At 42.6% G+C, this 25,403-nt stretch overlaps 2 protein-coding genes across 2 annotated transcripts; one reads left to right on the top strand and one right to left on the bottom strand.

The window, feature by feature from the left end:
• Positions 1-378: 378 nt before the first annotated feature.
• On the top strand, positions 379-12,742 carry pum3 (pumilio RNA-binding family member 3). The gene is made up of 18 exons (XM_069706257.1): positions 379-435; positions 1,795-1,885; positions 1,966-2,169; positions 2,764-2,950; positions 3,395-3,470; positions 3,750-3,843; positions 4,743-4,809; positions 5,115-5,289; positions 5,450-5,553; positions 6,326-6,404; positions 6,577-6,675; positions 7,395-7,448; positions 7,670-7,750; positions 7,882-8,024; positions 8,890-9,112; positions 10,671-10,758; positions 10,852-10,942; positions 12,304-12,742. Exons 2-18 carry the CDS (start codon positions 1,819-1,821, stop codon positions 12,431-12,433), a joined length of 1,962 nt encoding a protein of 653 aa, XP_069562358.1. The 5' UTR covers positions 379-435; positions 1,795-1,818; the 3' UTR covers positions 12,434-12,742.
• Positions 12,743-15,743: 3,001 nt separating this feature from the next.
• Positions 15,744-23,979, bottom strand: kcnv2a (potassium channel, subfamily V, member 2a). Its single transcript, XM_069706746.1, has 9 exons — positions 23,508-23,979; positions 22,932-23,069; positions 22,337-22,515; positions 20,455-20,626; positions 19,070-19,261; positions 18,722-18,976; positions 18,509-18,625; positions 18,255-18,380; positions 15,744-16,013 (listed from the first exon to the last, which is right to left on the bottom strand). The coding sequence occupies exons 1-9, from the start codon at positions 23,634-23,636 to the stop codon at positions 15,744-15,746; spliced, it is 1,578 nt and encodes a 525-aa protein (XP_069562847.1). The 5' UTR covers positions 23,637-23,979.
• Positions 23,980-25,403: the final 1,424 nt, after the last annotated feature.

The raw sequence follows: 25,403 nt of genomic DNA, 5'->3' as shown, positions 1-25,403 counted from the left end.
GTAAACTCAAACAAAGCTGAGTAAGTGTGATTATCTTGTGAATAAATGAAAATTTACGGTTGGAGAATTTGAAAGGTTGTTAAATGTTAATTGGACAGGATTCCACAGAAACGAGCTTTGCCCCTTTAAACACTACTTAAACAAACGATAAACAAACGTGGCGCATCTTCACAATCACGCCGAGGATGACAAACATCCATAGAAACAGACGTAACTTGTTATTGATACACTGTGGGACTGCGCAAGATATCTAAATATGACGATTTTAAAAGTGCTAAAATGTAATGTGCTATATTTCAGAGAGGTAAATTGTCGCAACAACTTTCGTTTTACGGCAGGAAAGGTTCCGTTTGATTGGACGGTTTGTGCCGTAAACCGTGCTGGTTGCAGAACGCATGGGACAGTGCAGGGACGGCGTGTGTGAGCATCTGAAATGTAAGTTTCTCCCGTAAAATCTTGGATACCTTGTTCTTTTATAATATAACATTATTTGTGTTAATATAATAACAGTTACTAACTCATATTATTATTATTGTTATTATTATTATTAGGAACTGACGAGCTTCGGAAAACGTGCAAAGGCGCTTTAGCCACGTAAAAGTAGCGACAACCCTCTCAAACAAACACAATAAAGTAAATGTGAGGCATTCAAATATCAAATGGAACTATTTATTATCAGTAGAAGTACTAATAGAATGAACACACATGAAAAAGGTTTCTTCAGAGTGTTGAGTTTCTTATTCCTGAGATATGTTCTTGTTTGTAATCTGACTGTCTCGTAAAAACTAATTTGAGTTCAGCAAAGTGAGTAAACGGCTTTGAATTGTCAACGTGTCCTAAAATAGATGCACATTACTGCGTGAATGAAGAACGTTACGTGTACTTCTCCCACTCACTGTTGTTTCCACGTGTTATTCATCCCGCGTGTGTTTGCATCTCTTAATATCTTTAATATCAGATGGTAAAAGTTGTTATATTGAGTTCTTGTCTTTCAACCTACATATTTTATCTGATTTCTGAAGCTCAATCTAGAGGTGGATGATATATCATCATTTTATCATATTGTGATATGAGACTAGATATCTCAGATTTTGGTTATTGTAACATCATGGAGTCTGGTACTGGTTTTAAAGGCTGCATTACAGTGAAGTGATGTATTTACTGAACTGACCAGATTGTTCTAGCGGTTCTTTTATTTGCCTTCATTCATGTAATCATTATATCAAAGTTACTGATAATTACTGATGAAAAATCGTGTTATATAAATATAGTCTTCCCTGCAGTATTGCTGCAATATGGGTAACAAGGGATTTGGTCAAATATGTCATGAGAATGCAATCTGTCCACGTCGCCCAGTTGTAGTTCCATATAATGTTTATTTTTGTGCTGAACACGCCTACATTTAATATTAACCCGTGGCAAACTTTGTTTTGCAATTTAACGTTTAGCATTTAAAGATGACAAAGTCTGATCTTAAAATGTCCCAATATTGAAGTGCTGAGGTAGAACTACAGCTCAGCCACTGAACCGCCCGTCAACATAACTATATATTGTTTTCCAGCCATCATAAGACACCACCAAGCTGTTAATTTATTATTTGCTCTATAACTTTTCTACAGATATGCTGATAATAATCATGGTCCTAAATGATGTGAAATTGCATACTTGTAATGGAAAAACGTAAACAAATGAATCTTAGTCCTCCACAAATCTTTGAAAACGCTGCTCTGTACAGATCTTTGCTGCTCAGGTTTCTTATGACGTGTCTGTTTTTCGGATTTTTTTCCATCTCAGTTTCTCTCTTGGACACACGCTACGATGGAGGCCAAATACAAAAAGCCATTTTCTCCTAAAGGCGGAAAGAAGCTTGCCCATAAAGGAAAAGGTAAAATCTGCTGGATGTCAACCAGCTACGTACACTGTCAGTTTGCCAGCTTTGTCATTGGCATGTCTCTCTCTGTCCAGATTCCTTGGGGAGCAAATTTGGTGGAAAGCCGGGCGGCAAAAAGCCCTTCAAACCGTACAACAAGACGGAGAGGAAGAGCAGGCCAGGCAATGTGAAAGACGGCGACAAGAAAGACCAGAAATTAGCTTTCTCCAAAGCTGGAAAAGGGCCGCTAGGGAAGAGAAAAAGGCCGGCAGCGAAAGATGAGGAAGAAGAGGGTGAAGGTGAGACAACATGTCCACTGTAGCACTATGTTTTTAGAGAGGCTGTCATGGTAACCGATCCTTGATTTAACCCTGTATGCTGGCAGTACTCTGCGTAAATCATTTAGTTACAGTTGAACATATTGCCATGGAAACATGGCAGCATTTTGCACACACGTTGTAACAACAGACCATGAACCACTCAAGTACCACTACACACTGCAGATACCAACATCTTTTTCATAAAATGTAATTGACCACTTTCATTAGCCTCAGAAAGACCAAATAACAACAACAAGACCATTTTTAAATCAAAGAATAAATGTATTAATCAGACTTGCTGGATAGTTTGTGGATCACAGTACTGAGGAGGAATTAGTAGAAAGAGAGATCTGTTCTAGTGGATAAAACAATTAACCCACATATTCTGTCCTGAAGCATTCGTTATAATTTTATTTCAATGTAATTCTTTTTCTGTAAAGTTGTACCCAACCGTTGTAATTCCCTGTGTGTGTGTGTGTGTGTGTGTGTGTGTGTGTGTGTGTGTGTGTGTGTGTGTGTGTGTGTGTGTGTGTGTGTGTGTGTGTGTGTGTGTGTGTGTGTGTGTGTGATCAGGTCCAACGGCCACAAAGCTGAAGAAAGGTGAGTTTAAGGCTCAGCGGGAGCAGCTGACGAGGGAGGAGCTGAAGAAGAACAGGCAGCAGAGGAAGAAGGACCTGAAGAAGAGCCGTCAGGAGGTGGACAGGAAGGACATGTTCCAGATCATCTGCCGCTCCAAACAAGTGTGGGAGGAGCTCAGGAGGTACACACACACACACACACACACACACACACACACACACACACACACACACACACACACACACACACACACACACACACACACACAGTGAAGTGTAACACAAATATAAAATGAGAATGCAGTACAAAACTAAAATTTTTGTAGAATTTGATTGTTTGATATGAATATTAGACTATTCTTTTCTTTTATTTTTCACAATGATAACTCTGGCAATCAGAAAATCCTTCAGCTCGTTCTCAGCACGGCCAATCTGCTTCCAGTGGTCCCCCCCGCCCCCCGGTCGGGACCATCACTCAAAAACATTGCATTAGTGATTGTTGGGATGAGTGCAGAGGCTGGTGTGAGGTTTCTGTCCAGTAACAGACGGTCCCGGTCCTCCTGTCAGAACCTTAATCTCAGCGTGGTGTGGCAGCTTGTATTGACAGATGATGTTTGTGTCCACAGGAAGAAATGCACCGATGACACGAAGAAGAAACTGATGAAGGAGCTCCATGATCTGATCCGCGGGAAGATCAAACAGGTGCGTCTCCTCTGCCGGACGCAGATTTGTTGTTTTGGTCGTTTGGAAGAGATCAGCAGTTTGTCCTTTTTAAGTCCTGCTTCCAGCTGTGCAGCACATCGTCAAAGGAAAACTTTGGATTATAATAGCTTGAATCATATTTTACTATCCATCCTCTCTGTCACTGACAGTAATGAACTTCCAGAGTAAATATGTCAGGTAGCAGAGAGTCTCTTGTATTTTGTCTGCATGTTATTAAATCTGGTGGACGGTCGTGTGTTCTCCCTCTCCTGCCTCTAGATGGCGTTCGCTCACGACTCGGTGCGAGTGTTGCAGTGTTTCATCCAGTTCAGCGGCCACCAGCAGAGACTGGAAGTGTTTGATGACCTCAAAGGTGAGCGCCACATTTTTCATCTTCCTCTGATGCCTTTCGAGCAGCTTGTGTGCGTGTGATTCTCATGTTTACCATTATTAGGCAGTCGCCTTCATTTTTACCCAGAATAAGTGAGGACTCGTGGGTAGATCGGCACGAGAAGTTGTGATTTGTTGTACTTTTGAACTGCACAACTTGCAAAGGTGATGTCTGGAAAATGTCTGTTAAAAACCTGTCTTGTTAGTTCAGAGCAGAATCAGCTGTTGGCATCTCAAAACAGAGCTCTGGATTTAAGAGGGAGGTGAAGAGGTTGTGCACAAAAACTGATGTGAAAAGTACCGTCTGTTCGTTTATGATGAAGCTCTATTGATCAAAGAATCCAGGTCCCTGTAAATGTTTCTACTGTAACACTATGGGGCTTTTAGTTTGAAACAGATGAAGGAAGTGTTTGTGTTAACATGTGATGCAACAGCTTTAACGGGGCAAAAGGGGGCGGATCAAAACGAAACTTCACGTTGACGTTGTGAATCAATCAGTACAGCTTAAATCTCAATAGGACAATTTTGACTGTTACTTGTTTTTTATTGATTTTTTTTCATTTGACATCCTCTTTTGAGATGATTGGATCTTCAAGCACTTCACAAATGTGAATGAATTTCAACCAGGTTGAGAGAACTGAACATTTGATTTCCTCACTGGGAGAAAAAGGTGGTGTAGTGTTGTTTCAGCATCACTACACCTGTTGTTGTACCTTTATAAGCTACCACGACGAAGACTTGTACCACCCTGCTTACATATTCATATTTATATTGTTATATAATATGTCTTTTACACCAAGATCTGATGAATGCTGACCTGTTTTTATATTTCTGAAATATGAGTGAAGCCCCAAACATTTACATTCTGTCTTTTGTTGTCAGATGACATCATCGGTTTGTGCAAGTCGCAGTATGGCAAACACGTGGTGAAAAAACTGCTGATGTACGGGTGAGTCAGCTCCAACTGGTTTCGTCTTCTTCTCTTTCAGCAGACGTCCATTTACAAATGTTTTTTTATTTTGTCCACCCAATTTGAATCAAAACGGTCTAAACAAAATAAACGCAGAAGTTAGTCCACTTCACCAAATACTTCCTCAAACATGATAAAGTTACGTGAAAGCAGAAAGTACGAAACGTCCTGAACGCAGGACTGTTGGATTAGACAGGATTGGTATTATCTGGATGTACCTAATAAACTGGTAACTGTGCACATATGTCAATGTTGTGCCTTTCATGTGTTTATTTCCTCCCCAGGAACAAGGAGTTGGTGGGGTCCGTGATTCTCGCGTTTAAAGGTCACGTGCGCACGATGCTTCGCCACGCTGCCGCCTCGTCCATCATCGAGTACGCCTACAACGACAAAGCTGTGCTCACACAGAGGCTGCTGCTCACCGAAGAGCTGTACGGGAACACCTTCACAATCTGCAAGGTACGCACGCACACAAGCAAGGGCTGCATCCAAACATGAAATGTGCTGATGGCAGAGAAAATGCACAACAAGCTGACAGCTGAGTGACTGAAATGGTTTGATTGTTCCAACATCTTCTCATCGACGGTCAGTGAACATTTGTCTGCCTGTGTGTTTCCAGTCATCAGTGTGTAACACCATCGAGAAAGTTCTGGAGGCGAACCCAGACAAGCTGAACAACATCATCGACGAGATGAAGCAGAGTCTCACCCCCATGGCTCAGAAGTAAGAGCAGAAAACCACAACAACAACAACAACAACAACACTCAGTGAATCTCTGTTCTGATGAGTCGACCACATTTTTGACACTTCATTAAGTTCATGAAGTACAAACATGGTCTGTTTCCTGACATGACGCAAGTAACTGTTTATTGGATAAACAGTCGTTAAACAAAGAAACATCATGTTAAGTGCAGATAAAACAGCACCAGCAAGAAAGTGGATGCAATTCACTTTATTATTATGGTAAATTAATATTCGCTGTCGGATCAGAACCAGTGGAACCATTTCAATGGACACACCCAATTTCACTGCTGTAGATCATTTTTTATTATAGCTACTCTGTTGAGTACTCAGTTACTGTCATTCATCCATCTTGACTTTTCGAAGGAGTGATTGGAGGTTGGACCCTCAGTCTGACTGGTAGAAAGTGTGACAGGTGTATATTTCACCGTCCCACCTTGTATACTTTTTTTTCCCTGCCAACATCTATTTAACTTGGTCACAGTTACAAAGGAAGAGGGCATGCTGGGAAATTGTGATAAGAACACATCTGAAGCTACTCTCATAGTTTAATTCAGTCAGATCAGTTCTTCTGTTTGCTTAGTTGGAAACTTTGGTTCTTTCATTTTTTTGGGTAACTTAGCTTAAGAAACACATCTGCTTCTTCATTTGTTTTCACTTTGTCTTCTTTTATTCTCCTTGTTTCTCATCTAATTTAATGTGATTTGAGTATGTGGGTTATTTCTTCACTTCCTTTGTTGTTGCTGTGTTTCAGAGAACAAGTGATCAAACACTCTCTGGTCCACAAAGTCTTCCTGGATTACTTCCTGTTTGCTCCTGATAAACTGAGAACGGTGAGCAGCTCTTTGACGGCTCCCATTATCTTGTATATTTCTATCGAAGTAAAAGAAATCACAGACCGTTATATGACTGCTTCATTACAACAAAGAATATCTTGTGAGTGTTTACGTGCCGACCGTTTTCCCCACCAACCCGTTTCCTGTCTTTGTGTTTGTTCTTTCGCAGGAGATGATCGAGTCCATCAGAGAGGCGGTCGTCTACATGGCTCACACACACGACGGAGCCCGAGTGGCAATGCACTGTCTGTGGCACGGCACAGCCAAGGTGTGTGCACACGCACACGCACACGCACAGCTGACTTCTTATCCCTCAAAAGGAAAATGGTTATATTCAAATAGAAAGCTTAAATTGTACAGTTGAAGAATGATATGCATCTTGTTGCTTTATGCTGCCAGCCTTTGTGCTCTCTCTCGTTTAGGGTTCCATTTTCCATCAGGTGTAATTGTCCTCAGGTACAATCAGAACCGGCCTTACCGCCCCAATGACATCCTCTAATTAACGTATTCATGCAGGCCTTCCTTGGATTTTGCACACATTAGCCAGCATGTGACCATGCAGTAGTGAAACTAATATACTTAAAATTCAGAGTCAATATTTAGAAATGTAGTAAAAGCCCGAATATACATGAAATGCTTGCCTGCTACGTGTCATGTTTCTAATATAAAGCTGCACCAACCTTTTATGTTTTTTTGACCTGTCCAAAAGCCCTTCTGCCGCTGTGGTGCTCCAGTGGGTCACTAAGCCTTCAGTCTTTAGGGTGTTTGTTGTTTGAATAATGTAGCCGGCTTCAGTATTTAAGGGATGATGTGTATCAGCTGCATTACCATGAGGATTTGTTGCCATGGCAGCTGCAGATTAAAGCTGGGCATCTTCCACACTATTTTCTACCCGTGTCTACATCATGTAAAGATTCAGGAAATGAAAGAGTAAAAGGAAACAAATGAGTTCTAAACAAGTGTTTGTTTTCTTTTTTTTTGTTTCAGGACAGAAAAGTCATCATCAAAACCATGAAGACGTACATGGTGAAGTTTGCCACGGTGAGTGCTGCTCCACTTAATCCTCCGTTCATCAATAGAACCAAACTGTCAGTGTTCTAATAACTCAAGAAACACTAAATGATGATCATTTACAAGCAGGAAGGATCCAAACTAATAGAAGTAGTGATTGGAGTCCAAAATGTTGTCCAGATGAAGGAGAAGAACACGCGTGGGACAGAAATGGCTTCATGTTATCTGTAATAATTTGTGAACCTCCGCAGGGGGAGTTCGGTCACCTGGTTCTTCTGGCCACATTCGACTGTGTGGACGACACCAAGCTGGTCAAACAGGCCGTGCTCTCAGTAAGTCTGATCATGTGACTCTCAGTCGGACAAATTGATGGGCTCTGACGGCAGTTTGATGATTAGAATCATTTACAGATCCTTCAGTTAAATGTAAGACCTGTCTGAGTCATCGTCTCGTGCGTGTTCAGGAGATCCTGTTGTCTCTGGATGAGGTCATCGGTAACAAATATGGGAAGAAGGTGCTGCTGTACCTGCTGAGCCCCCGCGACCCGGCTCACCTGCTGCCGGAGATCATCAAGGTGTTGGAGCGAGGAGACGGAAACGCACACAGGTAACAGCTGTCTGAGAGCAGCGCGTCCATGGCGACGGACAAATGGCGAAAAATGTGATGAACTCTCTGCCACTCTGACAACAGTTGGATGGTTCCTCCCGTTCCACTACACATCCCACGATGGCCAGCGTTTAGAGTGAAAAGTGTCCCATCGTTTCATACTTAATTTAAGGACCTTTATGAGTACACCATCCAGGTACTCGCAGTACTCTGCGTGTTTTAATACCTGACAGTGGAAACACACGTATGCACTCAAATTATGAAGTGTAAGAACGCAAGTTGAAAACAAAGTGTTCCATGGAAAGCGAGAATACAAATAACATTAAAATGTATTTATTTTACATGTTATTCATATGATTGTATTATGAGGTCTATATAATGGTTATAATGCCTAAATCTTTAAAAAGCAGTGACACTTGTAGTCTGACCTTCATTGGGCGTTGGGATCTTTCCTGAGAAGAGTTGAGAATCTTGTTAAACAAGTGAGGGTGATTTAGTGTTCTCGTATTTGGTCAAATTGATGTGAGCTAACAATGAACTTTCCACCCACAATCCACTGCAGCTGACACAGATCACCTCCATTCTTCCTGTTGTAATTCCTGTAGGTGACCAGCAGAGGTCAGTAACTCACAGATCAGTGAATGTCCCGATCACACCTTTAGTTTTTAATTGGTTCCTTTAAACCCGGCTGAGTCACAATGGTTTCAGTCTGATCAAGAAGCTGCTGCAGAAAAATGGTTCAGCACGTGTCATTGCTGTTTTGTTTTTTCCAGTAACATTATTGTTCTGTGGTTCTCTTTGTTGTTGATGCATTCATGTGAGAAGAATGGAGAAGGTTGACGTTCAGATGTCTCCCTCTCGTCAGTAAAAAAGACGCTGCGACTCGATGGAAGGAGCTGCTGGAGGTCATCTCCCCCCCGCTGCTGGACTATCTCCGTGACAATGCCGACACCATGGTGATCGACAAGGCGACCAGCGTTACCATCAGTGACATCCTGGCGTCGGCCTGCGGGGACCTGCGGCCCGCCATGACGGCTGTGGCTCAGCTGGCCAATCAGGAGTTATTGCCGGGAGGGATCGACGGACAGGTGAGACGACACGTTTTACATCCGAGAGATTTTAGGTTCTGTAAAAATAAAAAGAACTTTCCAACATTGTCACATGTTCACAACAATTTCCAACTCTGTGAAAGGTTCTCATTTTGTTTTGATTGGAACCAAAGGCAGTGCACAATAAGTGACTGCAGCAGATATCGCACAATACTAATTTCAATCTGTTCAATCTGACGTACAGTTATGTTTAACAAATATACAAATGATTGATTCACCTGTCACACGGTGGCCTCTGTATGACACAAATTAATCCACCTGTAATACAGACCAGTGTTTATACGTCATCAGACCTTAATTACAACAAACCTTTGTCTTTCAGAAAAAAAATTGAATTAGTTGTAAATGGATATTAAACTAATAAGTACTCAGTAATATTTGTAGGGAAAACATGTCACTTCACTGTCTTGTTGCTGCAACTGAGAAAGCAGTTTGAGCAACTTGTATGTATAAATCAAACCTAGAGTAAGATCCTGTTTGTCTTTTTCCTCAATGAGCTGTTAAGGCCAAAACAGCGTACGTCAAATCAGCCGGCGGTGGCGAGTTGTGAGTGACACATCGCTCCTCTGTCATATTTCAGGAATCACCACGTTTAAGAGACTTTTTCTATATCACAGCTCCAACAGCAGTTTATCTTCATCTTCCTCTCGTTGTTTCAGTCTCTCAATCTGTAGCATGACCTACTTATGATTGGCGCTGCTGATGAAAAGTTTAATTTGGCCTCAGCATTTCCCAGCATGCCTTTTTTCTTCCTAACCTTTGAAAATAAAACAACATAATTAAATAGGCTTAAGTGATGGGCAGAAATAATATGTATTAGTAATAGAGCATGCAGTTTTGCAACATTTTAATTACGACAACTAAAGAACAGCAACATAAAACAGGCTATGACTCAAAACCATAAATATCCCATGTTTGAAGGTGGTATATATACTCATCACAATCAGTAGACATTGTAAATCATTGATTGATATACCATCTCGTGTGTGGAAGCTAAACCACGCAGAATCTAATAATGTAAACAAACACTGTTCATCAACAACAAAAATTCAAAGACAATACATTTACATTTTTTGAATGATATTTCAATAGTGATATAAGTTTAGCATTTATTTCAGTGTTTAGAGAGCATGTGTAAACAGGTTGTTGTTGTAGTACAGACTTGTGACCAGGAAGTGGCCCTATATGACAGGAGTGATTATATCATTGAATAAGTGTACATCATAGCTGCACCTATAATGACATAATCACAAATGCATTCATATTGTTTTGTGTTTACTGTAAGCAGACAGTCGGAGCCACTGTGTTTGCGACTCGGTCACAGTGTGACTTCATGGTTTCCATATAAAATTGTTATGAGAGAGAGAAAGCAGTGAAACACTTTATTAGTTGTAGATTATTTACCAAAAGAAGCTCGCAGAGCAGATTTCCTCACAAACAGATGGGATCCATCAGAAGTTGTTTTCCCTGAAATGGTTTGTTTGTTGATCGTCTCAGCTGCTCTTCATCACTCTGAACTGTGTTGTTTCCTCTGTAGCTTCACATGGCGGAACATCCAGCAGGTCACCTGGTGCTCAAGTGGCTCATAGAGCAGGACGTTACTTTAGCAGAGGCCGGCAAGAAAGGTAAAAACACGCACGCACTCACGCACACAGTGAACATTCCGATCTCTCTCTCCTCCGGCTCCCTGATGATGTGCACCTCTCTCGCCCTCTCAGAGCGCTTCGGCAGGATCCTGGTGGACACGGTGGGGACCGACAACATGAAGACCTGGGTCAAAGTCAACAGAGGAGCCATGGTGCTCTGCAGGTCAGTGTGTACAGACGCACTCACACGCAGGGCATCACATTCACTCACCATAACTACTACTTATCTGATAACACACTTAAACCAAGCATTCATACTGTAATCTAACTGACATTATGAAGACGTGGTTTGTTTGTTTATTTATCCAGATTATGTATCATCAAAAATGTAAAATGATGTCTGAGGTATTCTGGATCACCAGAAGCTGTTTGTCAGCAGTGTTCACAGGGTATTCTAAAGTAAACATGTTTCTAAAAGTATCTGAATCTCTGGAGCTGCAAAATGATGTGCTTAAACTGCAGTTCCTCAAGTGGCCACTCGAGGCTGGACTCATTGACCACCATGTTAGAATGGCAACTCTCCAACTGAAATGTTTACAGCGTGGTCCAAAAAAACAGTTTTGGTCTTTACAGCCAATTTCCACAGAGGTGAATTTCTATATATCTCACTTGTTTTGAATAGTGTGAAGTGTTGAAACCACCACTTGGTTTCCCCGAGTCCGTTGATAGAAGCAGTCTTCAGGCGGATTTAGTTCTTGGCTTATCTTTATTCAGTACAGCATACAAGATATCTTGGAGAGCCCAACATCAACCGGAGGTCTCTTTGTTGGAGTCTGTCACATACAGTTCAAGCGCACACTTTTATACAGTCCTGGGCATGTTTACTTAGAACTAATGTACAACCTCTCGTGCTGGCAGTTTCTCCACTTCCCTGTCTCGTGCTGAGCCTGTTCTACTTACTTCTTCCTTTCACTTACTGATTTCCTGGTCTCCTGTCTGGGTCATTACTAGTTCAACGGTTTTCTATACCATATATAGAGTTATCCTACACTTGGACTCTTGAACTCTCTCTTCCCTGTTTTGCAACAGGTACACCCAAAGGTCAGTCACGCTGTGTATTTCGTACACGTGCTAAATTCCTGCATAAGCAATGTGTTACGCAATGATTACAGTCAGTATATATTTTGAGCATACAGCCTATGATCCCTCATATGCACTAAGCAGAGCTATATCCCACAGAAGTTGCACAGTTAAGGGCGGGACTGCTTTGAGTGACAGGTGGGCGCTGTCATAGTCGATTAGATTCCTACAGGTGTCAGCCAGTCAAACAAACAGAGACTCAACTCAAGTTCTGCTTGAAGCAACAGGCTTCATAATGCATCGTGGTGGGAGTAAGGTGGCGACGCCAGGGCTTCAGAAACCTCTTCAGAAAACTGTCGACGACAAACTTTTAAACTTTGACTTTGTATTAACTGCCAAAACGACATGTTTCCAAACCGTCTGTCTTTGTATTGTGAATGAAACCAAAAGGTTTGGAATGAATCCTCCTGTTTAAAACTCATTGCTTGTGTTTTTTATCTGCAGCCTCCTGAACAGCTGTGATAAATCGGTGGCTGCGGAGGTGAAGGCGGCGCTAAAGTCCATCACGTCAGAGCTCAGCAGCATCAGCAACAACAAAGGAGTTGAAATCCTGCTGGAGAATCTGAACAAGTAGAGACTTTTTATTTTAAACACACTGCTGACATGAAGCGCATCACTTCCTGTGCAGCTTTTTGTTTCTTCCTAAAAACACCGAACAGACTGCCGAATGTTTCTGGCAGCGAATGGGAACGTCTTCTGGAAGTGGAGACAGCAGTTGGTGTAATTTCAGGCTCTGTTGAAAATGGACTGAAAATATTTTTTGGAATATGTGAATAATGTTAAACGTGAAAGTGTTTGGGTGAGCTGATGCTTCAACAAAGCAGCTTCAAACACACAGATGCCCATTTTACATGTAAATCTCAAATAAATCTGTTGTTCATCACATGTACTTTTTATAAATATGTCATGGCAGCTCCCCAAAAGTGAGGCCAAAATACTTAGTGCAGAAAAATTGTTCGCCATTGAGCAGCTTTAATTCAGAAGAAGGAAGGCGCCATCTTGCGATCTAGATGGAGAGAGAGAGAGAGATGGTTACTTTATTAATCCCACAAGGGGACTTTTTTTTTTCATCTAGTTCTCCTTAAAGGTTCCATATTGCATAAATTCAGATTTCTGTTTCTTTATTGATTATAAATCAGGTTGTGGTGTATAAATAATGTTCAAGTGTCAAAACGCTCATTCCACAGAGAAACAAACACAATCAGCAACTGCTTTTTGGACTTTCATAAATTTGTGATGTCACAAACTCGCGCTGATGTCATATGTCCACCCTCAGCACGTCCTATTGTCCGACCTTTTATAAAGAAGAAAACACGGCGGTTTTCCATCGTGGAGCCGGCAAACCAGAAGCTGAAGAAAAGCTGTGGTCGGCCTGAACATGTCACTCAGAAACGAATCAGCCAATCAGAAGAGAGGGTCACTGACATCAGTGCTCCTAAAAGGCATAGACACACAACAGCCTGTTCTTGGTAGAGCTCCAGAGAAGATTGAGAGAGGAGAGGTTAGTTTTTTTAAAACCACAACGGTACCTTATCATAGATATAAATAAAACAGGAAAAGTGTTCAAATATGGGACATTTAAACATCTCCATCCATCAGTAAAGTACTGCGCAGGTTCTGGTTGCAAATAACATGACCAGTAAAGATGGCTGCTCTCATTTGAGGGATTCAGTCTTCACTTGCAGCAGGTTAAGGTCCATCTTCACGTCCCGTTAACTGACTATTTCAGTTACAGTCAGTCACGTCTTCCTCGGTGCTCTGAGTTGCTCACGTTCTTTCCAATGACTTCGCTGGTTCTTCACATTAAAAGCATTCATGGTGGTGTAGAAAAACTGTTCTTTCACCCACCTGGAGCTCATAAAGTAAAGCATCTGCAGTAAGTGGTGAGCTCCATTGACCAACACATAAGACTGAAAAACCTGAAAAGTACAGTGCAGACAGGTGCAGAGTCATCAACAGGAAACAAACAAAGTCTTTTACGATGCAGTATTATTAAAAAAATAAATAATTTTTTTTTTTAAAAAGCGCTGCCTAACAAACCTGCTGGTCTCTCCAGTTGAGGCTCACAGTAAAAAAAAATAAAAAAAATTGGCATTTACAGACGGGAGTGTTACAGGGCCAGTTCACCCAAAACATGAAAATAGATCACCGTCCTGTCGTGGCTTCTGTCATACAAATAGTATTTGGTTTGAATAGTTATCAGTCTGTATCTCTGGAGGGGAATGGGAAGTAGAAACTAGAACAGATGGACATAACAACACCCGATCTGTTTCTTGGTCATTTGGGTAAACTGGCCCTTTAACTAAAATTCTGCAGTTGGCTTATGCTGAGTGATTCCATTTTTTGCTTTTTAATATTTTGTATGTTGTAAGTGATTATTTGTATCAGCTGAATACATTTTATTGTGAAACTTACTGAACCCAAGTTGTGATTAAAAAAAAAATCAAATAAAAAAAAAAAAAACAGCTGGAACTTCTGGTCTCTAACGAGAAAGAAGAAGAAGAAAAAAAAAACTTCTCAAACCTAAAACACTTTTTAAAAGACTTTTAAAAAAAATGTTATTTGTGTGAGCATGACAAAGTAAAACTAATGATTCGGTTTGCCCTGCAATAATAATAAAAAAAAAAAAAAGTAAAATTGTAAAATCAGTTTGAGTCGAGCAGACTGATATTTTATTCAGTGTGTTCGGCTAAAGGACGAGAAGTGTGCAGCTCCAGAGACTCATTAAATAAATATGTTTTAGCTGCTGTATTTGACAGAAGTTATACAATTGTGTTATATTCAGGACTGATGACGGTGCACGCGCACACACACACACACACACACACACACACACACACACACACACACACACACACACGGACAAGAACAGATATACAGACACGTGGGGCAGATAAACAGGTCCCTTATACGTCGTCCAGATGGCAGGTCTTTAACTTCCGATTTATTTCTGTCCTGTTGTCGTGAACTGGTGAATCCTGGATTATATACGAGCTTTACACAGCGTGGACGGAGGAAGAGGAGAGGACGCTACGGACAGCTTTAACAGACCTGTCTAGATGGAGAAAAATCAAATCGGATTCTCCTCCGAACTCCACTGGTTCAGGTAGTTGTTCTCTACCTTTCTCCAAATGCATGGTGGGATAGACTTCGAGGATGAGAATAAAATGCACCTTTAACAATGCTGATGTTGGCGTGATATTTTGAATGAAGTCTTTGTTAACGGAGGTCCAGACAGTTGGAGGTTTTCTCCGCCACCGGGACTCACGCTGTCAGGTGTAAAACGGAGGCACGATCGCAGGTAAGAGTGTCATTCTCTGAAGACATGCTTTCCAACCAGTCATCAGAAATAAAATGTGCAGATAATTGCTCTAGACACCGACTGAGAGAGAGAGACACACACACACACACACACGGTTGTACTCTGAATTACATCGAGTGGCACAAATAGCTTGTCACTCCTAATTAGTTTTCCGGCACATCGACCATAATCAGCGAATGGATTCTTGAGTTATGGCCACTTAGTTCATCCTCAGGTCCAAGTGAACATTTGTGCCAAATTCCTTCAAGGAGTTCCCCGAGATATCCGATACACGAGAACGGGACGGACGTGCGGTCACCGGAAACTTTGATCACCGAAATATATTTACTTCATCCTTCAGTCCGAGTGAATGAAGTTTGAAGAAGTTCCCTCGAAGCATTCCTGAGATATCGCGTCCGCATGAAAGAGACGTGCAGACAGCTGGTCCCAGCGTGGAGGCCTGAAAAAGACAGGTAGAGTGAACAGTTTGCAGTTTCCATTGTAACAAATCGATGATTTCCCAAACAGGTGTCACAGGAAGTGAATTCCTACCATACACGTTGAACTGTGCCGGCGGACCGCCTCACTGCGGCCTCAGCGGAACCACGTCGTCGCAGTGCTCGGCGAACCGCTTGGCCGCCCGCCTGGTGAAGCGCACCTTCCCGCGCGTCTTGCTGACGTCGGCGTACTCGTGAGACTTGAGCGTGGCGTAGTAGTCGGAGAACTTGTTGTAGAGGATGGAGATGGGCATGCTGTTCAGGATGATGCCGAAGGAGATGCAGGCGAAGGCGAAAATGCGACCGAGGTTGGTCTCTGGGTACATGTCGCCGTAGCCCACGGTGGCGATGCTCACCTGAAGGATCAGAGAGGACGGAGGAGTTTAACAACGCAGAGGAAGGACGTCCACGTCTCTGTTTTTCAGATAGGGACATTATAATGGATGTCAAGCCGAACACTAACACCCACTTCTGATTCGGAAGGACATGTTTTTGAGGAGAATAAACAGGATAAAGACATAATTCAAATATCATTTTTGAGAAATGTATCGTATTTGTGGCTGACAATTTTTCAGCAACACTCATTCGGCGTATTTATATTCTGTAATAGTTCTGTGGGATTATATCCAAGCTTCGCTGCATTAACAAACATTGGTATTAATACGACGTAGAAATAATTAATTATATCCACACATTTCATCATTATATGTTTAATAATACTGCTCTGTGCTGCACCTTACACACAGAGTGAAGCAGCAACATGGTGACAGACGCGAGTCACTCAACTGTAGCACCGGATGCACAACCTATCTGACAGCTGTACGAATAGAGCTGCAGAACAAAAAACATCAACACCAGCTGTTTGTCATGTTGATGGAGTGACAAGAACAAAACAAGAGCAATATGGAGAAATGATCTGTCTGACTGATTCTATCACCTTATGATAAATGGTCTGTACTTGTAAAGCGCTTTGTCACCTTTCGGTCTCAAAGCGCTTTAACGTGGTTTTCCCATTCACCCATTCACCCACTAAAGAGACAGATCACCATGCAAGGTGCTGCCGTCAGGAGAACATTCACACACCGATGGTACGCCATCGGGAGCAACTTAGGGTTCAGCGTCTTGCTCAAGGACACTTAGGCATGTGGACAGGAGGAGCTGGGGATCGAACCACCAACCTTCTGCTTGGTGTGCGACCCACTCTACTGACTGAGCCACAGCCTCCCTTATAAAGCAGCCATGACAGCATTATTGTACTAATCAGCATAAGAACAAAACTCTCTATTGCTCTCTATTACATCCATCACTAAAGTAACGTTCTCTAAAACCTAAGAGATGTCCAACTATTAAAGACCTCAACAGCGTGTGAATGGTCGGAAACGTCTACAGCGGTTAACTATGTTAGCAGTAAGTATCTGTAGCATCACACGCTAACATGACTTCTAGAAATCACCAGTTTAGAGGCTCAAAAGAAATATGTCTAAATGTTCCCTTTATTTTCAAAATGTCTGCAGAAACATGTTTAACTGTGTGTTTCAAAGTCAGTCTTATTGCAGTGTGATTCACATGATGTAGAGTGTTGGTATATATTATGTTCTCCTCCCCTTCCATCGTGTGTGCTATTGTTTTCAAAACTCCGTTGCAGGGGTTGTGTGTCGGTCACTGACCTACGAGCACAAACACACACTCTGAAAAAGGTGAGTTCTGATGCAGAGTTGGTCTCCTTCCAGTCTAATGTGGGGATCTTAATACCAAAGCTCGCCTCCACACGTGCAAATGTTCCACCAAAACAAGTATTTTGCGAAGGTGCCCTCACACCCTCCTGGGCTTAGTGCTGAATGAGACCATCGTGATTGGTTTAAAAAAAAAAAAGCCTCAGTGACTTTATCTCCATCAGAATGATATATGGATGCAGCCACACTGTTCTCCACCGCCGGCACAGCGTAGTGGTCCTGTTCATGCAGTTTATCAGTGGGAAATATGTTCAAATCTTAACTGAGGTCATTGACTTGAGTTACAGCCATTTTATTTACAGAGTAGTTGTTCAACAAGTGTTTCCTGCCTCAGACTTCTGGATCATTAAACTTGGGTGTCTGTCTTCCTGTGATAGACTGACAACCTGTCGAAGGTGTCCTCCTCCGTCACTCTCAGTCAGCTTCCCCGGCCAAAGCAGGTATAGATAATGGACGGATGGATTATTGAAGGGAGACGGCTGTGTGCTCTTTATCAGCTTTCTCTGTGGGAAACATCTCCGCACACTGGACGGAACTTTGTTATATGAATCTTTCACAGACGTGAAATGCTCACAGTACTTATACACCTGCTGCTGTATATGTTTTATGTACATACGAGGGGCTTCCCTGCATATCCTGCATTCTTTCAGAGCAAATGTCTCAGTAATTAATGCTGAACTTCTGCAACATGCACAAACTGTGGGAACAAGGAGGATGCTGACAGCTTCTACCTGTGAACCCTGTCAGAGAGAGTCTGACGTCTGCGGTGCCGTTAGCGTCTTCTTTCATATGGAACAGAGAGGGAGAGCAGATTGGAGAACAGATTGATGATTTGTGTGAATGTGTGTGTGCTGGTTGACTCACTGCGGCCCACCACCATGCTTGTGGTATGGAGGTGAAGTTGGTGTTGTACACGTCGTGCTCCACGCTGTACACCATGGCTGAAAACATTAAGATCCCCATGCCGATGAAGAGCAGCAAACAGCCCACCTGCAGAGACATTTCCCAACAAGCGTTCATCAGCTCATCACTAGTATGAAAACACAAGTAAAAGGCTGCGTGTGTTTTGATGCCTGAAAAAGTCTCTGATCTGACAGAAGCTGCGGAAACGGTCCGACCTGCTGGTAACACTGTCTCAGTGTGAAGCCGAAGGCTCTGAGGCCCGTCGAGTGCCGAGCCAGCTTCAAGATCCTGAAGATTCTCATCAGACGCATGATCCTCAGAACCTGACCCACCTGCAGGGAGGGAGGAACAACACACAAGAAGAGACACAAAAATGTCTGGAGTTTATGTTTCTGCCCATCACACCGATCACACCCACCGGTGTTTACCTTTCCGACACGAGCTACAGTCTCGATGTCTCCAGAGTGCGGGTGCACGTCGTCGTCCTCGAAGCACTCCAGGATCATCTGCAGGTAGTGCGGCAGGATGGCGACCAGGTCGACCGTGTTCAGCACGCTACGTCCGAAACACTTGATGTCTGGGGTGGAGATGAGGCGCAGCAGGTACTCCAGGGTGAAGAAGGTGATGCAGCACGTCTCCACGTACTCGCCGTAGAACCTGCCGCTGGGCTGGCCCGACGCTGTCTGGAGGAGACGGGACAAATACTTATTTTGCCTGTCTGCATGCTGAACTATCACTGAACAGTGGTTTCGCATGTTTCAGTGTCTCACACACACCTTGTACTGCATCTCCTCCACGGTGTTGAGCGTCATGACGACCAGCGACACCAGCACGAACATGGAGGAGATGACCGCCATCAGCTTGGCGGTGACCAAAGAGAACGGCTTCTCCATCAGGTTCCAGATCTTCCTGCGGGTCGGCCCGAAGGCCATGCCGTCAAACACCTCCTCGTCCTCCTCCATCTCCAGCTGGAGGAGGCGCATCAAACACGGGATACAAACAGGACTAATGGTTTATCTTCCTGGGAAAAAATAAACTACACTTAATGTGAAATGATACTGAAGGCAATTGAAGAGAAATAATGGGAGTAAAAACATTCATGAATATTTGTTATTTTCAAATGAGGAAAAGCAAACAACCAAACAAATAAAATGTCAAGATGTGAAAGAGATTTAAAGATCTAAAAGCTAAATGTCAAGAAAAACACACAACTGGTACAACTAAATGAGATGAAATCAGTGATGGAGACATCTGTCGGACTCTGTGCCAAAAAAAGCTTATTCTGTTCTCCCCATCTGCCAAGACAGAGTTCTGCTTTATAATGTAGGTCAGACACACGCAGAGTCCGTCAGCAGATTACAGGCAACATCTCAGGTCAAATAAAAACACACTGCAGCAGTCGGAGGTGATGATGTGCTGACGTTTCACCTCGCAGCACTTTTAAACACACGGAAGCCGAGCGGGTCGTCACAGCAACAGCTGCACAAACGTGATGACTCATCTCCTACAGATGCCAGGGGCACTGTGGAATTTGATTGATAAATATTTTCAACACTGAGAACCACAAATGGAAATCCATCGACATGTGCTGTATATGTGTGTCATCTATTTGGAGCCCAAAATCTTACAACTTGAAGAAACAGACCAACACGTCCTGCGTGGATCGATGGAACGAACGTGAAGCTTTTCAAAATAAAGGTACTAGTTTTCCACACAATTGTGCGTCCACGTATAAACAGCATTTTGCTGTTACAGCTGAACCTGACGGGGCCACTTTCAGCTGCTTCACACAGTTAGATTGTTTAGATTGTTAGATTGGTTCCCAACATAGGGGACAGGCCCCTTTAAAGGGTCACAAGATGAATCTAAGGGGTTCTTTTTTGTGAAATATGAGAGCCCATAAAAATCTCATTACAACAAAGCGCCCTGACTAGGACTGACTTTGGAGGAGTTGGACAACTGTTTAATCTTAAATATTGTATTTTATAAGCTTGTCATGTTTTTAATTTAAGATCCGAATATAAAAAACGAAAGCTGTCGGATAAAAACAGAATGAAACATAAATTCTCAAGTGAAGTACCTCAACACGGTCCTTCTCAAGTACAGCAGCTCAGTAAATGTACCTACATTGAATACTGTATTAATAACATACAACACGCACCTCTGCCATGAGCTGCTTCTGTATCTTCAGCTGGTCGTTCAGCTCGTCCTGCCTCTCTTCGAAGGAGATGCGGCAGCAGCGCTGGCAGTTCTTGATTCTGACGCCCCAGTAGTTGATCTCCTCCAGGAAGCTGCGGGGACACAGCTCGTCCTTGATCCACAACACTCCGGTCCTGATGGAGAGGACAGAGACAGGACGCAAAGTCATTCAGAAAAGAGAGAGGAACTCACTGTGTGAACTTGTGTGTGTGTGTGTGTGTGTGTGTGTGTGTGTGTGTGTGTGTGTGTAACTCAGTTTTACAGTACATCCGGAAAGTATTCACAGCGCTTCACTTTTTACACATTTTGTTATGTTACAGCCTTATTCCAAAATGGATTAAATTCATTTTTTCCCTCAACATTCTACACACAATACCTCAAAATGACAATGTGAAAAAAAGTTTGTTTAAAATTTTTGCAAATCTATTAAAAATAAAGAACGAAAATATAACACATACATAAGTATTCACAGCCTTTGCTCTACTTTGTTGAAGCACCTTTGGCAGCAATTACAGCCTCAAGTCTTTTTGAGTATGATGCTACAAGCTTGTCTCCTATTCTTGGCCAGTTTCTCCCGTTCTTCTTTGCAGGACCTCTCAAGCTCCATCAGGTTGGATGGGGAGTGTCGGTGCACAGACATTTTCAGATCTCTCCAGAGATGTTCAATCAGGTTCAAGTCTGGGCTCTGCCTGGGCCTCTCAAAGACATTCACAGAGTTGTCCCGAAGCCATTCCTTTGTTATCTTGGCTGTGTGCTTCGGGTCGTTGTCCTGTTGGAAGATGAACCTTCGCCCCAGTCTGAGGTCCAGAGCACTCTGGAGAAGGTTTTCATCAAAGATGTCTCTGTACATTGCTGCATTCATCTTTCCCTCCATCCCGACTCGTCTCCCAGTTCCTGCCGCTGAAAAACATCCCCACAGCATGATGCTGCCACCACCATGCTTCACCGTAGAGATGGTGTTGGCCAGGTGATGATCGGTGCCTGGTTTCCTCCAGACATGACACTTGGCATTCAGGCCGAAGAGTTCAATCTTTGTTTCATCAGACCAGAGAATTTAGTTTCTCATGGTCTGACAGTCCTTCAGGTGCCTTTTGGTAAACTCCAGGTGGGCTGTCATGTGCCTTTTACTGAGGAGTGACTTCCGTCTGGCCACTCTACCATACAGGCCTGCTTGGTGGAGTGCTGCAGAGATGGTTGTCCTTCTGGAAGGTTCTCCTCTCTTCACAGAGCAACGCTGGAGCTCTGTCAGAGTGACCATCGGGTTCTTGGTCACCTGATCACCCCGATCGCTCAGTTTGGCCGGGCGGCCGACTCTAGGAAGAGTCCTGGTGGTTCAAACTTCTTCCATTTACAGATGATGGAGGCCACTGTGCTCATTGGGACCTTCAATGCTGCAGAAACGTTTCTGTAGCCTTCCCCAGATCTGTGCCTCGATACAATCCTGTCTCAGAGGTCTGCAGACAATTCTTTGGACTTCATGGCTTGGTTTGTGCTCTGACATGCACTGTCAACTGTTGGACCTTATAAAGACGATGTGTGTCTTTCCAAATCATGTCCAATCAACTGAATTTACCAGGTGGACTCCAATCAAGTTGTAGAAACATCACAAGGATGATCAGTAGAAACAGGATGCACCTGAGCTCAAAGGCTGTGAATACTTACTGTATGTACATGTGATTTTTTTTTTAAATTTATTTTTATTACATTGTGTGTAGAATTTTGAGGATAAAAAGGAATTTAATCCATTTTGGAATAAGGCTGTAAAATAACAAAATGTGGAAAAAGTGAAGCGGTGTGAATACTTTCCGGATGCACTGTATATCGTTTTATTCATTTCATCTCACCTGTAGAAGTTAAAGATGTTGTGGAAGATTTTCGGGTCCCGGTCGAAGAAGAACTCGTTGCTCTGGACGACATAGTCGTCACACAGGTCCAGCTTCTTGTTGTGGTCTGTGTAGGTGGCCAGGCGACCGATCCGGGTCTTTGGGTACTGGGCTGCTAACCTGTAGGGCAGCTGGTACACCTGGATAAATCAAAACATGAGGGATTAAATATAAACATAGTTATAGAAAATGCTTTTTAAAGGCTTACAATGAGTGAAAAGAAAATTACAGTTATCACTTGACCTTGACCAGTCAGCGTTTTCTGTTAAAAAAAAAAAAAAAAATAAAAAATCATCACAAACGACAGATTTGGCTGAGTTCACAAAAAATAAAAAAAAAAACACAAAATAAAAATTGTGGTATCCATGCAACTGAGGCCGCTACTGACACCTAATTCATCTGTTGATAATTCTATGATTGAGTAAATAACAAAGCCTTTGGCTTAAACTGGTTATTTTTCTGGAGGTGGCAGATTTAAAAACAAATCTGACAATGACTGAGTCCTTCTGTTATTATTCTGTGTAACAATATTCAAACAATGTGTTTGTGAAGTTACCGTTCCTCCAACGTTGATGTTGAGAACACAGTGTCTGGTTGGAGAGAGCAGCAGGTGGGAGGGAGACACCAGCAGTCGATCCTCCACCTCCTCATATTCATACTCAGCATAAAGATCATAGATGTCCCTGCTCAGGTTCTGCACACATAAAACAAACTTTCTGTTGGTGAATTCTGCATTTTCAGCTTTTATACAATGTGATCAAGACCATATGAAGAAATTACCAAAGGATCAGGAAATAAATGCAAATACCGAGTATGAAATACAAAAGTTCAGAGAAATAGAGACTATCAAAGTAATTTAGATCTCATATTGAAGATGCATCTGTGATCAAAGATAAAAACAGTAACTTTTATTAATTTTATTTTACATATTTTGATTTGGCAGCTATTGGCCCTCCTAACAAACAGCTGAGATTGGGCTTTTCCATAACGTGTACAGCTTTTAGGTAAAGAAAAAAAAAAAAAAAGCATCCAGTTTTATTTCGAGCTAAATTTTCACATGTTACATAAAGAGCAGAGAAACTTGTAGAAAGAAAACAAATTGCAAAAACTTGGATAAATCAATGGTCTTGACCTGCATGGAGTTCCACGGCTTAACGGAGGCATTGATTAAATCCAGCGGGTCGACCGGGTCTTTGGTGGCTGGAGTCCGGCTGTAGCCGGAGAACAGACTCCTGCTCCGAGCTCGGAGGTGGGTCAGCATGGTCGCTGCTCCAAAGTGTTTGAGGTCAACCAAAAGAACAAATCAAACTACACGGAGAGACATCCCAGGAACACCGTGTTACTGACACACACACAAACACACAGCCGGCATCTTGCACACATTCAGAAAAGAAGTCACGGACACATGCTCACTGTTCAGACACACAACATACAGATGTGGGAGAAGCAGACACACACAGAGAGAGAGAGAGAGAGAGAGACACACACACACACAGAGAGAGAGAGAGAGACACACACACAGAGAGAGAGAGAAAGAGAGAGAGAGACACACACAGAGAGAGAGAGAGAGAGAGAGAGAGAGAGAGAGAGAGAGAGAGAGAGAGACGTGACTGATGCAGCTGACTGAGATGATCTGGGTGCTTAAAGTTTGAAATACTACGATCCTCCTCTGTCCATCTCCGGATCGCTGCCGCTCTCTCTCCCCTCCCACATCTCACTGCTTTACAAATCCCATCAATGTGATGATTTCATTCATGGAAACGATGTTTTCAAACATGAACTAATGTCGGTCCACTGCACGAGTAACCATAAAGGCTTGTATAGATATGTATAAAGGGTGACGTGTTTCCATCATCAGCCTGTCTGCATATAAACAGAGGAACACGACTAAGAAGCAACAGTACGGTTCAGTGGTTATTTGAGCTTCAGCTAACATCATCTCAGCTATTTTCACTACATGGACTGGAGCAATATTTCTTCTTATTCCTGGTCTCCAGATGATGCAGCGTTTTCCTCGAGCCCCACACATAGTTTAACTTAAGAGTCTGGAATCTGTCTCGGTCTTTGGTTTGTGTCCAATTAGTAATAATGTAATCATTTGTAAATTAAAAATGTCCAGAGACTGTATTGGACACATTCATATTGGTGTCCTATAATGAATGCAGTACCCGTCTGTGAAGCCAGGGGTCAGTACACTTAGATCCCTGAGCACCTGAGCCCTGGGCCTTTTGGAGCAGCATTTGGTGGTTGTCCCACAAGAAGGTAAAGCTTTACCAGTTGACCAGTGATCCAAACTTCACATCTCTATACACTCATATCTCACCATTACATCTCATGAACTTAATGCTTCTTCTCTCCCATAGTTTTTTCTGATTGTCTGTTGTCATGAACTTTGAGTAGTGACCAAAAACCCAAATCAGGCTGGAACAAGCTTCCTCCACAAAGTGTCTGGATCGATGAGGTAAGAAGTTCAGTGTTGCTCCTTCACGTTAACACGGTTCAGATCAGCATGTCTCCTGAGAGACATGGAGCTTCTGCAGGCATGTCCACCTATAGAGGAGTCCGGGCTGGACACAAGAACCCACTTCCTGCTGCCACCACGACTCGACTCTGGATAACCAGCAGAACACGGACGGACGGACGGACGGATTTCATATTGCACATTGTATTAAAATACTGGAAAGAAAACCAAGGTACTTGCTGTAGAATCCGCATTTATGCATTATATAAAACATTTAGTCATTTAAAGGCGGAGTTGGATTTTGGGAGAAAAGGGAGCTCAGCTATTTGGTCATATTTTAGTGAAGGTTCATGTCAAATTTAGGTAAATAAAAAAAATTAAATACTCTCCTCAATTTTCTTTCTTAAAGATACGATAAATCAAACGGGTTCTGAAGCTTCTCCTTCATACGTGACTTGGACCTTCGCATCGGACACGTCTTGCCTTAATCCAAGTGTGTGTTTGCTTCAGTCATCAGCGGCACAAAATACATCAGTCAGACAGGTGGAGACTAATCCCGCTGCAGAT

Source organism: Brachyistius frenatus, unplaced genomic scaffold (genome assembly GCF_029030835.1).
Source record: "Brachyistius frenatus isolate BFR_SWC_R1_liver_20210118 unplaced genomic scaffold, ASM2903083v1 Contig_3, whole genome shotgun sequence".
Lineage (NCBI taxonomy): Eukaryota > Metazoa > Chordata > Actinopteri > Embiotocidae > Brachyistius > Brachyistius frenatus.
The sequence above is the reverse complement of the archived record's forward strand: the minus strand, read 5'-3'. Positions and strand labels throughout refer to the sequence as shown.

Coding starts and splice junctions, on each gene's coding strand:
- pum3 (XM_069706257.1), top strand. CDS start 1,819: ATGGAGGCCAAATACAAAAAGCCATTTTCTCCTAAAGGCGGAAAGAAG. Junction 3,844..4,742: donor AGTGTTTGATGACCTCAAAG/GTGAGCGCCACA, acceptor TTTTGTTGTCAG/ATGACATCATCGGTTTGTGC. Junction 4,810..5,114: donor AAAAAACTGCTGATGTACGG/GTGAGTCAGCTC, acceptor TTTCCTCCCCAG/GAACAAGGAGTTGGTGGGGT.
- kcnv2a (XM_069706746.1), bottom strand. CDS start 23,636: ATGCTGACCCACCTCCGAGCTCGGAGCAGGAGTCTGTTCTCCGGCTAC. Junction 18,626..18,721: donor CTGTAGCTCGTGTCGGAAAG/GTAAACACCGGT, acceptor CCCTCCCTGCAG/GTGGGTCAGGTTCTGAGGAT. Junction 18,381..18,508: donor TGAGACAGTGTTACCAGCAG/GTCGGACCGTTT, acceptor ATGTCTCTGCAG/GTGGGCTGTTTGCTGCTCTT.